The 14,974-nt window shown below is 40.3% G+C and overlaps 1 protein-coding gene across 1 annotated transcript in view; it reads right to left on the minus strand.

Moving 5' to 3' along the window:
- Positions 1 to 14,974, minus strand: part of DNAH9 (dynein, axonemal, heavy chain 9) — a 371,284-nt gene that overhangs the window by 209,339 nt on the left and 146,971 nt on the right. Inside the window, exons 31-33 of the mRNA XM_011965684.1 lie at positions 14,663 to 14,950; positions 8,535 to 8,745; positions 3,002 to 3,129 (exon numbers count right to left, since the gene is read on the minus strand). Coding sequence (XP_011821074.1) covers positions 3,002 to 3,129; positions 8,535 to 8,745; positions 14,663 to 14,950 — 627 coding nt within the window. The remainder of the gene's footprint in view (positions 1 to 3,001; positions 3,130 to 8,534; positions 8,746 to 14,662; positions 14,951 to 14,974) is intronic.

Below are 14,974 nucleotides of genomic sequence, written 5' to 3' on the forward strand. Positions count from 1 at the left end.
TTTTTTTGACGGAGTCTCACTCTGTCACCCAGGCTGGAGTGCAGTGGCATGATCTCGGCTCACTGCAAGCTCTGCCTCCTCGGTTCACGCCATTCTCCTGCCTCAGCCTCCTGAGTAGCTGAAACTACAGGTGCCCGCCACCATGCCAGGCTAATTTTTTGTATTTTTAGTAGAGATGGGATTTCACTGTGTTAGCCAGGATGGTCTCGATCTCCTGACCTCGTGATCTGCCCACCTCGGCTCCCCAGAGTGCTCACAGGCATGAGTCACCCAGTCGATCTGGTGGTTTTATAAGGGGAAACCCCTTTCACTTGGCTCTCATTCTCTCTTGTCTGCTGCCATGTAAGATGTGCCTTTTGCCTTCTGCCATGATTGTGAGGCCTCCTCTTTTATGTGGAACTGTGAGTTCATTAAACCTCCTTTTCTTTATAAATTACCCAGTTTCCGGTATGTCTTTATCAGTAGTGTGAAAATGAACAAATACATTCCTTCTTTGTGATAATTAGTATTTTCTAAATTTTCTACAAAAATCCTCTCTTTCTTCCTATACACTCTCCACCACCACCCCTGTGTGTATATGTGTGTATGTGTGTTGAATCACAAAAAAAAGTTATTTAAACAGTTTAAAGTGATGTCAATGATTTGAATGAACTAGACCATACTGGAACAATGGAACTCTTAAAAGAAAATAACTTACATTTCATATTAATACTGTTCCTTTTATAATAGTACTTCATGAATGATCCCTACAAAAAGAATTACAAAACTCTGCTTAAAAAAATCAGAGATTACACAAACAAATGGAAAAATATCCCATGTTCATGGATAGGAAGAATCAAAATCATTAAAATGACCATACTGCCCAAAGCAATTTATAGATTCAATGCTATTCCTACTAAACTACCAATGACATTCTTCATAGAACTAGAAAATCTATTTTAAAATTCATATGGAACCAAAAAAGAGCCAGAATAACTAAGGCAATTATAAGCAAAACAAAAAACAAAACAAAACAAAACAAAACAAACCAAAAAACTACAAAGCTGGAGGTATCATGTTACCTGACTTCAAACTACATTACAGGGCGACAGTAACCAAAACAGTGTGGTACTGGTACAAAAACAGACACATAGATCAATGGAATAGAATAGAAAGCCCAGAAATAAGGCCGCACACCTGTGACCATCTAATCTTCAACAAAGCTGACAAAAACAAGCAATGGGGGAAGGAATGCCTATTTAATACATGGTGCTGGGATAACTGGCTAGCCATATGCAGAAGACTGAAACTGGCCCCCTTCTTTACATGATATATAAAGATTAACTCAAGAGGATTAAAAACTTAAATGTAAATCCAAAACTATAAAAGCCCTGGAAGACAACCTAGGCAATACCATCTTGGCCATAAGAAGGAGCGAAGATTTAATGACAAAGATGCCAAAAGCCATTGCAACAAATGCAAAATTGACAAATGGGATCTAATTAAACTAAAGAGCTTCTGCACAGCAAAGGAAATGATCAAGAGTGAACAGACAACCTAAAGAATGGGAAAAAATATTTGCAAACCATGCATCTGACAAAGGTCTAATATCCAGCATCTATAAGGACCTTAAGCAAACTTACGACAAACAAACAAACAACACTATGAAAAAGTGGACAAAGAACATGAACAGAAACTTCTCTAAAGAAGACATACATGTGGCCAAAAAGCATATGAAAAAAATCTCAACATCACTGATTATGAGAGAAATGCAAATCAAAACCACAATGAGATTCCATCACACACCAGTCAGAATTGCTATTACTAAAATATCAAAAAAGAACAGATGCTGGTGAGGTTGTGGAGAAAAGGGAACACTTATACACTGTTGGTGGGAGTGTAAATTAGTTTAACCATTGTGGAAACCGGTTTGGTGACTCCTCAAGAGCTAAAAACAGAACTACTGTTCGACCCAGCTATTTCATTACTGGACATATATCCAGAGGAATATAAATCATTCTACTATAAAGACACATGCACGCAAATGTTTATTGCCACACTCTTCACAATGGCAAAGACATTGAACCAACCTAAATGCCCATCAATGACAGATTAGATAAAGAAAATGTGGTACATACACACTATGGAATATTATGCAGCCATAAAAAGAATGAGATCATGTTCTTTTTTGTGGGAACATGGAGCAGGAGGCCATTACCTTAGCAAACTAATGCAGGAACAGAAGACCAAATGCTACATGTTCTCATTTATAAGTGGGAGCTAAATGATGAGAACTCATGAACACAAAGAAGGGAACAACAGACAGGACACTGGAGCCCCCTTGAGGGCACAAGGTAGGGGGAGGGAGAGGTGCAGAAAATGTAACTATTGGGTACTGAACTTAGCACCTGGGTGATGAAACAAGGTGTACAACAAACCCCTGTGACATGAGTTTGCCTATGTAACAAACCTGCACATGTATCCTCAAACCTAAAAGTTAAAAAAAAATCAAGTAGTCTCTCCAGGAGAGCATACTTTTATTCTAACAATCCTGTAAATGTTGAAGGCATTTTAAAACTTGTAATCTGGACATGCTCTCTGAACAAGTTTAGGAACAGCCACCAGCTTAACAGTCACCAGTTAGTTTTTTGAGATGGAGTTTCACTCTTGTTGCCCAGGCTGGAGTGCAATGGCGTGATCTTGGCTCACTGCAATCTCTGCCTACCGGGTTCAAGCAATTCTCCTGCCTCAGCCTCCTGAGTAGCTGGGATTACAGGCGTCTACCACAATGCCCTATTTTTTTGTATTTTTCGTAGAGATGGGGTTTCACCATGTTGGCCAGGTTGGTCTTGAACTCCTGACCTCAGGTGATCTGCCCACCTTGGCCTCCCAGGGTGCTGGGAGTTCCTTATTCTGAGCCAGCCATCATGTGGAATCTAGATTTGCAAATACGCCTGCCACACTGGGTGACTGGTTTCACAGATGATTAGAAATGATCTAGGGATCTCCCCCAATTTCATACCTTGTTATCATCCATGACAGTATTCAGGGACTCAATCCACATTGGATCTATGTCGCCATCCAGTAAAATCCACTTGGGCCCATCATGGGTGATGTTGGCAAGCTCCCGCATGATGGAAGAGAACAATCCTAAAAGGAACCGCTGATACCTTATTTTCCATTTCATCATTAATCCTCTTTTACTTAAACATAGCTTCCCTCTTTTAGCTACAACACACAGAAGGAGGCGTACGTAGAACATGCAAAGGCAGATCAGACCTGGTTTCATTTATTTTTTTATTTTACTTTATTTTTTTTTAGATGGAGTCTTGCTCTGTTGCCAGGCTGGAGTATAGTGGTGTGACTTCAGCTCACTGCAACCTCTGCCTCCTAGGTTCAAGTGATTCTCCTGCCTCAGCCTCCTGAGTAGCTGGGACTACAGGCACGTGCCACCACACCCAGCTAATTTTTTTGTATTTTTAGTAGAGACGTTGTTTCACCATGCTGGCCCGGATGCAGACCTGGTTTTATATCTTGCTTTGCAAAAACCTGGCAGTGCCCAAGGTGCATTTTCCCTGTGCTTTAGTCTAACTTTTCATAACATCAACAAGAACAAGAACAACGCCTCATAGCACTAGCTTTTCAAGTGACAAAGTGAGTCATTTCAGCAAGTAACTATGACATGATGAAACTACATTAAACTTTTTAAGGTAGCATTTTCATGCTTTGTAATTGCAGTCTTGGCGAATCTTGCCAAACCCAGGCTTTGCAAAGAGGCTCATCTGATTCTAATTGCCATTACCTGAAATTTATATATTAATTTGGGCAAAATTGATTTTTATGACATTAAACTTCCCCAGTTAATAGTATGGCATGTCTGTTCATTTATTCACATATGGTTTTATGTCCCTAGTACATTTTTACAGCTTTTAAAATACATGTCTTTGGTTAAATGTGTTCCTAAATATGTCATGATTTTTATTGCTACTGTGAAATGAATTTTCTCCTCCTGCACTTCTATTTTTAGTTGACTCTTACCAGTATTGAGAAAAGTTACCAAATTTTGTGTATTTACTTTATGTTCAATTGCCTTTAATGAACTTTCTTATTAATTCTAGTAATTTTTCAGTAATGTCTCATAAATTTTCTAGGTATAAAGTTGCGTAATAAAACAATAATTTCTCTCCTTTCCTCTAATTTATTTTTTCTTTCCTACGATTTATTCCATCTATTTCATTTTCTTGTCCTATTGCATTTTCTAGAACCCCAATAAGCAATAATGGTGACAATAAGCATCCCTGACTTGTTCCTTATTTTTCAGGGAAATTTATGGTATCATTATTCAGAATGACTTTATTTTCATTTCAGCTTTAGGTACAGAGCATTTAGTATATTTTAGGGGCTTCCTTCTATTCTTACTTTACTTAGAATTTTCTATTAGGAATGAATTGTATTTTAAGTATCTATTTAGTGATCAAATAATTTTCCCCTTTAATTTGTCAATGTTTTATGTTAATACTGTTAAAAATAATTGCTCTATCCCTACATTCCTGGAATGGATTTTATTTGGTCAAAATGTATTATTTTTGAGATACTATTTGATTCTACTTACTGATATTTTATTTAGGATTTTTGTGTCGATATAAATGAGTAACATTGGGTTTTTTTGGCTCCACATAAAAATTGATATCAATATTATTCTTGTTCTGTAAAATAATTTGAGAGTTATCTCTTCATAATTTTAAAATTATCTATTTTTTGCTCTACTCTTTTTTAACTTTTCCTTTACACTAGTTTACTCAATTTTTCTACTTCTTAATGAAGATATTTTATTAATTTATATTTTGCTAGGGGTTCATCTATTTTAGTTTTTCAAGTATGTGTCATCAAATATTTTCTTCTACTTTGGTCTTGTCTGTTCATTCCAAATTATATGTATATTTATTCTTTTTTCCCATTAATCACTCTCACAACAGACTTATCTTATTGGTCTTTACAGCGAACCAATATTTACATTTATTAATCTTTTTTTTTTGACAGAGTCTTGCTCTGTCGCCCAGGCTGGAGTGCAGTGGCGCCATCTCGGCTCACTGCAAGCTCCGCCTCCCAGGTTCACGCCATTCTCCCGCCTCAGCCTTCCGAGTAGCTGGGACGACAGGCGCCCGCCACCACGCCTGGCTAATTTTTTGTATTTTTAGTGGAGATGGGGTTTCACCATGTTAGCCAGGATCGTCTCTATTTCCTGACCTCATGATCGGCCAGATGGTTTTACTGTCTCTTTCCAGCCTCTATGGCCCTTAAAATTGCACATCTTTCATGGAACTTATTTTCTGCCTTATCACTTGGATAATTTGCCTAGGTTTTACTTCTTCTTTTTACTTTTTTGAGACAGAGTCTCTCTCTGTTGTCCAGGCTGGAGTGCAGTGGCGCGATCTTGGCTCACTGCAAGATCCACCTCCCGGGTTCAAGCCATTCTCCTGCCTCAGCCTCCCGAGTATCTGGGACTACAGGTGCCCGCCACCATGCCCGGCTAATTTTTTGTATTTTTTAGTAGAGACGGGGTTGCACCATGTTAGCCAGAATGGTCTCCGTCTCCTGACCTCGTGATCCGCCCACCTCGGACTCCCTAAGTGCTGGGATTACAGGCGTGAGCTACCACGCCCGGCTGGGTTTATCTATTTCTTCTATTTCTTTTATTTATCTTTATATAATCTTTTTGTGTTCCTCCTGGTGACTAATTTCAGCTTTTATCTTTATCAGTTCCTTTTCCTTCATTTTCTTTGTGTTTAGCTTGAATAATTTCTTATGACAAATATTAACTTCCTTTACTTCCAGCCCACCTTTTATAATAAAGTGAGTTTAAAAGGTTTTCCCTTAGAGGTTTTAGATGGAGCCCATAGGTTTTCTTGTATGGAGTATTTTTTTATTGCATCCTAGAGAGGTTGCAATTAAATTTTCTTTTTGATACAGGAATCAAGAGAGCATTTCTTGATTTGCAAGTAGTAAAATCATTTTTGGTGACTTTCTTGCTATTTGTTTCTAATTCTATTCCATTGTTATCAGAGAATGTGACCTGTAAATTGATATTGTTGAATTCATTATAGCTTTCTCCGTAGCCAATTACATTTTTAATTTTTGGAAATGTTACATGAACCCCACCAAGAAAGGAATACTTTCTATTTATGGGATAAACATTCTATAACTTTGTATTATATTGAGTTTAGTGATATAATTGCCAATTCCTTTATGTACTTATTTTTCTGTTTACTGGAATTAATTTTGAAAATAAAAAACAAATACATAAAAAAATTAAAATAACCTGTTAATTTGTAGTCTTTTGAAGTTATCCTAAATTCTTTTTTTTTTTTTGTATACGTGGGGTCTCACTATGTTGCCTAGGCTGGTCTCAAATTCCTGGCCTCAAGTGATCTTCCAATCTTGGCCTCCCAAAGCACTAGGATTATAGGAATGAGCTACTGTGCCTGGCTCCTAAACATATTTTAAAGGCCATATTCCATTTACTTGTTTAGTGAATATAGACTTGTGATTATTATATCTTCCTTGTCAATTTCCCCAAATTTAATGTATAATCTAATAAAATTTTACCTAGAATTCAGAGTTAAAATTTTTGAATTATATTATTGAGCCTATATTTAATATGAAAAAAGAAGTGCTTGAGACAAGACAATAAAATTACAAAAGATTACTGAGGAGGGACTTACCTCATTGGGTATTAAAATATGTTATAAAATGACTGTAACTAAAATAAAATGACATTAGTATAGGATTAGATAAAGCGATAAGTCAAACAGAATAGAAAGCCCAGAATCAGATCTCAATATACATACGCAAATTAATAAATGACAAACTGGTATTTAAATTCAGAGGGAAAGCATAGTTTACGTAATAAATGGTGTGGTTACAATCAATTATCCATCTGGAAGGAAATAAAGTTGATTCTGTACCCTACCTCATACTAAGCCCCAAAATAAATTCCAGATGGATAAAAAATGTTAATGTAAAAAGAATCTTTTTTGATCAAATTTATGATACTATATCAACAGCTGAAGAATTATAAACTAATAGAAATCCCAGATGCTAAAAAGACTAGACAGGCATAATTTCCTTTGTTAAAAAGAGCATGGGAAAATAAAGTGTCTATAGACAAAGAATAGGTTGGGGAAACATTAGCAATGCATGAGACAGATAAAGGGTTAATATCTTTGATATATTAAAAAACTCTTAAAAACTGATAAGAAAAACAGGAAATAAAATCACAAAAGAGCAAGTTACTAAGATCAATAAGAAGATGCTAAGTCTTGTTAACAGCAAAATAAAAATGAGACTCTGGTTGTTAAATCCCTGTGTTCTAGACCTCAGATGAAAGCTCCTAAATTAGAGAAATCCAGAGAGATTGACCCAGATGTGGTCAGACATTGAAACGTCAGGAAGGAGCTGAGATTTCCTCGTTCCAGAAGCCACATCTGTTTTAGAAAGAGGTCCTCCTTATCAGCTCATGGACCTCTTTTTTTTTTTCCCTCAACTTTCTTTTCTGCTCTCTTCCAGTGCCAGACGACCCTTTACAATGTCTATTGGTGATGTTTAGTTCTTTGAAGGTAAGGCTGAGATCAGCACTCAGCAAACACAGGGTTGAGGGCCTCTGAATCACTGTAGAAGGGAATATGGCTCTAGGGGCCCTCCTGGGATTGAATGGATAAACATCAGCGTCCTGGCATGGGCACAAGGTTCTGTAGCATGCAGCTTCCCCATCACTGCTGGGGCGACACCAAATAGGGGAATGGTGCCCTTTGTAGGACGCCAGACTGCACCACTTCTTTGGGAAGGAGCCGTGGGCTTCCCTACCCAACACATACCTGAAGTCTACTGCCAGGCAGTGTTAACCCTACACCACGGCTCGTGCTCCAGAGTCAGTGAACTACAGCTGAGTGCCTGCATTGCTATTTATTTATTTATTTATTTATTTATTTATTTATTTATTTATGACAGAGTCTTGCTTTGTCACCCAGGCTGGAGTGCAGTGGCACGATCTTGGCTCACTGCAACCTCCACCTCCCGGGTTCAAGTGATTCTCCTGCCTCAGTCACCTGAGCAGCTGGGACTACAGGTGTGTGCCACCACGCCCAGTTGATTTATTTATATTTTTATTTTATTTTTAGTAGAGACGGGGTTTCACCATATTGGCCAGGCTGGTCTCGAACTCCTGACCTCGTGATCCACCATCTCCGCCTCCCAAAGTGTTGGGATTACAGGTGTGAGTCACTGCGCCCGGCCTGCTTTCTCCTCTTTAAATGCACTCTCTAAAAGGCAGCTGGAAGAGGTCCCCAAGGAGGGAGAACATCTGAAAAACTGAAGTTCCCCTCCAAGCCAAAACTAGTTTCCCCCTTCTCCTTTTCTACTGGTTTTTTCATCTTCTTCTGTGGTCCCAAGCAGATCAGTCCAATGTTTACTTCTGCAATTCACCCAACTGCATCCAAGCCTGCCACAGGGGCTCTGAGGCTAGCAGAGACTTTCTCCTGGGAGAATCCCACACTTACCATCCTTCCATTCTCGCGTGGCTGGATTGATGATGCCAAAGAGCTCATCATTTGTGACTGCTTTGGGATTGAGGTCAGTGCAGACGGGGCGCCGTTTCATGATCTGATAGGTCTTGTGCAAGGATCTCAGCACCTGTGACTTGCCGGTACCAGCGCCACCAACCACGAATACAGAGTGCCGCACAGCCAGGAGCTCCTCCAGCTGGACCACCTGGGGAGGCAGGAAATTCAGCCAGAGGGACCAGTCTGCAACTCACTTGCATCCCAGCCGCTCTCCTGTGACCCCAGCTGGTGTGTGAAGTGAGAACTGAAGTCAACAGAGGAAGAGTTATCTACCCCAAGACGCGAGGAGGTCTGAAATATAGGGGCAAAACGATTCATTTGTTCCTGTATTCATCATTCAGGTATATAATTATTAGTCACCAATGAAGTGCTACAGAGTGTGCCAGTTGAGGGGAATTCAGATGTGATTCTCCTGCCCTCTGTGATCTTAGAGTGTGATGGAGAAGAAAGTCATGTGGACAAATTATTCTAAGGTAAGAGGATAAGTACTATCTCAGAGGTATTTATAAGGTGCTGTGGAAACAAGAGAGGAGGGAACTATTGATTTTGTACACATAAAGGGAATGAGAAAGGCTTCATAAAGGAGGGGACATTTGAACAAGGGCTCCAGGGATGAGTAGGAGGTTGCCCAGAAGAGGAAGGAAATTCCAGGCAGAGGTAACAGCACGAAGAAAGGCTTGCAGTGTGACAGAGTATGATGTGACTGGTTGGCCAGATGGTTTGGGGAGGCTGGAGTCAGAAGTCCTATGGGGACCATGGTGGCACTGAAGGTCTCATCACTCTTGGGCTGGTTTGCCTCCAGGCACAGCTTTCCACACTGTTGCAGCACATTTACTGGAATAAAAATCAGACTAGCCACTGCCTTCACTCTGTCCCCTTCATTGGCCTCCATGGTTCTGGCGATGAAATACAAATCCTTAGATTGGTTTACAAGGTCTTTTTGCAGTCTGGCCCAAATCAGACTCCAGTCTTATCTCTTATCCTGCAACACACACAGTCCAGCCAGAGAACTACTTGGAGCTCCTAAATGGTGCTCTTTCCTGTATCCGTTCCTTCTGCTCAGAGTGACTTTCAGCTGGACGCGGCAGCTCACCCCTGTAATCCCAGAACTTTGGGAGGCCGAGGCAGGTGGATCACCTGAGTTCAGGAGTTCAAGACCAGCCTGGCCAACATGGTTAAAAAATACAAAAATACTAAAAATACAAAAAATTAGCTGGGCATGATGGCGGGCGACTGTAATCCCAGCTATTTGGGAGGCTGAGGTAGGAGAATCGCTTGAACCTGGGAGGTAGAGGTTGCAGTGAGCCGAGATCGTGCCATTGCACTCCAGCCTAGGCGACAACAGCGAGACTCCATCTCAAAAACAAACAAACAAACAGAAACAAACAAAAAACAAAAGTGACTTCTCCCGCCGTCTTCTGTCTAAACCTTTGCACGTTCCTCAGGAAGCCTTCAGTCTGACCCATGCCTAGTACAGATGTCCCATACTAGCCTACATCCTAGTATCCAACATACTGCAGTGGTTACTTTTTTTTGTCCTCATATTCTATTATCCGCTCCTTGAAGGTAGGCAGGACTGAGCTTTTTTCTCTCTCCTTACAAAGTCTAGCAGAGAAGCTGGCACGTGCCAAATGATGAATGAATACTTGTCGAAAATGTGAAGGATGACCGGAAAGGCTGGATGGGCCTGATTGTGAAAGGTCTTACATATCATGAGAAAAAAATTTGCACTTTACTGTAGTTCAGATTTCGCCCTATAAGATCCTTAGCAGAGGAAAGGTGAACCGAACAGAAAATGCACCAAAATGTTGACAGGGCAGTGAGAGAATAAGCTTTTTCCTGTATGTTTTATTTTTTCTATAGTTTGAAAAAATAAGTAAGGACCTTCTCTCTCTCTCTCTCTGTGTGTGTGTGTGTGTGTATGTGTGTGTGTGTATATATATATATATATATTTTTTTTTTTTTTTTGAGATGGAGTCTCACTCTGTCTCCCAGGCTGGAGTGCAATGGCACAATCTCAGCTCACTGCAACCTCCACCTCCTGGGTTCAAGTGATTCTCCTGCCTCAGCTTCCCAAGTAAGCTGAGATTACAGGCACCTGCCACTGCGCCCAGCTAATTTTTGTATTTTTTAATAGAGACGGGATTTTGCCATGTTGGCCAGGCTGGTTTCAAACTCCTGACCTCAGGTGATCCACCCACCTTGGCCCCCTAATGTGCTGGGATTACAGGCGTGCGCCACTGCGCCTGGCCAGGACTCCTATATTTTCGAAATTTAAATGATACAGGTGTTAGAATTCTAGAATTCTACGACCAGGGAATTTAGGAGGAGAGCAGCAGTGCTAAGCTCAGTGTGACGGTAGTAGATTAAAATGGCTGTTTGGAGGCAAGAAGATCAGTGTCAGTTGTGGCAGGATCATTTCCTGAGATACTACTTTGCGTCTTGTTGTCCACAGCATCAGTGTCTTTTTTACTCTGTCCCAGGGCGTTGCTGTTCCTATGATTCAGGGCCCAAAAGCACCCAGAAGAGAGTCTCTTCCTTCAATGACTTTATGCAGGATCATCTCAGATAGGAATGAGGAGAGAGTTGGGAAGAACCTCCAAGGAGGCTTAAGCTCAGATATGAGTGAAAGAGAGTCCGCCATGTGAAGGCCAGCAGGAAAAGCCATTCCGGGTACAGCAACAGTGAGTGCAAAAACCTTAAGTTCAGCATCAAGCTTAGAGGGCTGAAAGACCAGGGGCAAAAATGGGAGAGCGGCGCAAGGTGAGACAAAAGAGGCAAGCAGGGGCCAGAAAGAGATGCAGAAATTGGTAGCTGGAATTTCATCCTAAGTATAATAGGAAGCATTTGGAGGTTTTAAGCATGAAATTGACCTGAGGTCATTGCAGAAAGAAAAGAAAGAAGAAAGAGAAAGAAAAGAAAAGAGAGAGAGAAAGAAAAAGAAGGAAAGAAAGAAAGAGAGAAAGAGAGAGAGAGAGAGACAAAGAAAGAAATAAAGAAAGAAAAAGAAAGAGAGAAAGAAAGAAAGAAAGAAAAGAAAAAGAAAGAGGGAGGGAGGGAGGAAGGAAGGAAGGAAGGAAGGAAGGGGAGGGGGAGGAAGGAGGAGGAAGAGGGAGAGGAGAGGGAGGGGGAGATGGTACTCTGGCTCCTGAATGGAGATTGTATTATATTCCTAGACTTTTGTTTGTTCCTTTGCATAAACAAGGGATTTACCAGAGATGCTGGGAAGATTTAAAATTGCTTTCTAGATCCATCACATTTTCTTTTTTCACGTCAACAACTTTAGTGAGACATACTTCATGTACCATAAAATTCACCCTTTAAAGTGTACAACTGAATGACTTTTATTATCTTCACATAATTGTAGAACCATCACTACTATCGAATCTTAGAACATAGAAAACCCAACAGAAAACTCCACACCCAATAACAGTCAATCCCCACTCCCCGCCCCCACCTCTGTCCTATGCAACCTCTGGTCTACTTTCTGCCTCTAAGACTTGTCTGTTCTGTATGTTTTATATAAATAGAATCATACAATATGTGGTATTTTGTGACTGGTTCTTTTTTGACTTAGAAAGATGTTTTCAGTCATGTTGTAGAATGTATAAACACTGTTTTCCTCTTCTTTCCCTAGCTTTATTAAGGTACAATTGAAAAATAACAATTGTATATATTTATGGTGTATAATACGTTTTGATATATGTATACATTGTGACATGATTAGATCAAATTAATTAACATATCTCTCACCTCGCATACGTATCACTTTCTTGTGCTAAGAACATTTAAGGTCTACTCTCATTGAAATTTTCAAGTATGCAATAATCTTTTTTATTATAGTCATCAAGCTGTACAATGGATCTCCAGAACTTATTCATCTTGTCTAATTGGAACTTTATACCACCCTTACAGACACACCCAAAATGATGTTTGACCAAACATCTGGGCACTCTGTGGCCCAGACGAATTTACATATAAAATGAACCGTCACAGTCCCCATAACTTAGAAGTTCAATAAAACACATAAGAACTTGCAGCTTATTACTCCATTCTTGTTTTGAATAAGTTCACTTTTCTTAAGGTTCTCTTTTCTGGGGGACTACTGACTTCCTGATCTAACTTGAATTGATTGCTTTCCAGGCCTGCTAACAGCTGTCATTTCAGGATTTTTTTTTTCTTGATTCTTGATTTTTTTGAATCTCACAGTATTTTTCTTGTTTTTCATTCTTGTTTTGCTGTAGTATGTCCTCAAGTAACTTACTCAAAAAGGGTGCATAAGAAGTAACATTTATGAGTCTGAGAATATCATGGATGATAATTTGGTTGTATAGAATTCTAGTCTTGAAATCATTTCCCTCCAAAAATTTGAAGAAATGGTTTTCTTGTTCTCTAGTATCCAATTTAGCTGACAAGAGATTCTGAGTTCCTCTTGAATTTCATTCCTTTCCTGGATCACTTGTTGATACGGTTTGGCTTTATGTCCCCACCCAAATCTCATCTCAAATCCCCATGTGTTGAGGGAGGGACCTGGTGGGAGGTGATTGGATCATGGCGGCAGTTTCCCCCATGCTGTTCTTGTGCTGGTGAGTGAGTTCTCACAAGCTCCGATGGTTTTATAACCAGGATGGTGCGGAAAGGAGGTGTAGCGTGTAGAACAGAGCATGGAGTCTGAACTTAGACTTCATTTCAAGCACCCGCTCCTCCACTTGATTTGTAGCAGATTGTTATTGAACTAGAGCTGTGATAAATGCTACGAAGGAAAAATGCACTGTGCAAGGAAGACAAAGGGTGTCCACAGCTCTTTATTTCCCGTGCACTCTTTCTGTCTCCTTCCTACTGCCTTGTGAGGAAGGACTTGCTTCTCCTTCACCTTCTGCCATGATTGTAAGTTTCCTGAGGCCTCTGCAGCCATGCAGAACTGTGAGTCAATTAAACCTCCTTCCTAACTACCCTGTCTCAGGTATTAATACACTAGTACTACCTCCTCACTCAACTAGGAGACTTATTGTTTTCTCTTGATTCTTGACCTCTGAAATTGCATTATGGTGTGTCCCTGCACAGACTCATTTAAAGTCATTCTGTTCAGTACTGTCTTTCCAATGTAGATACATGTCTTTCCAGCTCTAGTTAGCTTCCTGTTCTTTTTCTAGAATTCTTTCTAGTAACATGTTGGATAACCTAAATTGATCCTCTGTACATCATCTCACCTCTCACACTTTGTCTCTGTGTGTGTGTGCATGTGTGAATATTTTACCATACACACACACATAATACATAATACTGTTTATAGCTTTATCCTGGGATGTTGCCTTTCGCTTTATTTTGCCATCCTCTCACTGAATTTCGAATGCCATCAATCATACAATTTTATATTTAAAACAGGTCTTTATAATTCTCCAATAGTGCTTTTTATTTTGTACAACGGCATCTAATTCTTGTTTGTTAGATATCATTTTTAAAATTTCCTTCAAAGATGCTAATTAGAACTTTAAAAATGTTCTCTTTGTTATTTTCACTGGCTGTTTTTGTTGTGTGTGTGTGTCTGTCTGTCTGTGTCTGTCCATTTGTCTTTATCTCGCGTGTTGTTGGGTTTCTTCAATATCTGGTAAGCCTCAAGGTTAAATAAGGAGCTGTGCTGTGTTTTCTAGGAGGCTGGGAGGTGTATTCTTTGCTGGTCCCAGGTGCTCTCTTTTGCTGGTCTCCACCCAGGATAGTAGGATTGAGTGGAGGCTCTGTAGATGTGGCCAGATTTTGGCCTCTGTCCTTTCATTTGTGGGTGAGTGAGCAGATAGTTGGCATTCAGGCTGAGGTACACCAAACAGAATGGAAGGGCTACAAAGTAAGGATCCTCCAACTTTCCCTTGTATTCCCTACCATTCATTCCACATTGTGGGTCCCCAGTGAAGAGCGGTTGAAATGAATTATCACTAACTAGGGATTTTTACATCTAAAACATATTTGTACATCTAAAACAACCCTTTGGATTACAGATGAAGGATAACCCATTGTCCAGGACAATAAGTAAGAGATAGAGAAATCCTCGGAGGAAAAACCATGTGTACCTTGAGCACAAAGTTGTCCTCAGCCTGGAGCTTCAGATCCACTATTGCCTTCCTAACCAAAGCCTCGAAGTTGGAGTCTCTCCTCCGGGGGACATCCAGGGCGGGAAAGAGGTCCCCGATCAGGCCCATGAAGATGGGCATGTCATCAGTCACAATCTTGGGGATGTTGAAGTCCCGCAAGGAGCGCATCAGGACCTGGTCCTCAGGCCGGTCAGGGTCTCCTCGCTTCAGGGATCCCGCCACCACCAGCACGGACTTGATGGCCCGCAGGCCCCAGTCGTAATGATCCTGTGGGCAGTGTTAGACCAAAGT

This window comes from Mandrillus leucophaeus, unplaced genomic scaffold, assembly GCF_000951045.1.
Source record: "Mandrillus leucophaeus isolate KB7577 unplaced genomic scaffold, Mleu.le_1.0 Scaffold732, whole genome shotgun sequence".
Taxonomy (NCBI): Eukaryota; Metazoa; Chordata; class Mammalia; order Primates; family Cercopithecidae; genus Mandrillus; species Mandrillus leucophaeus.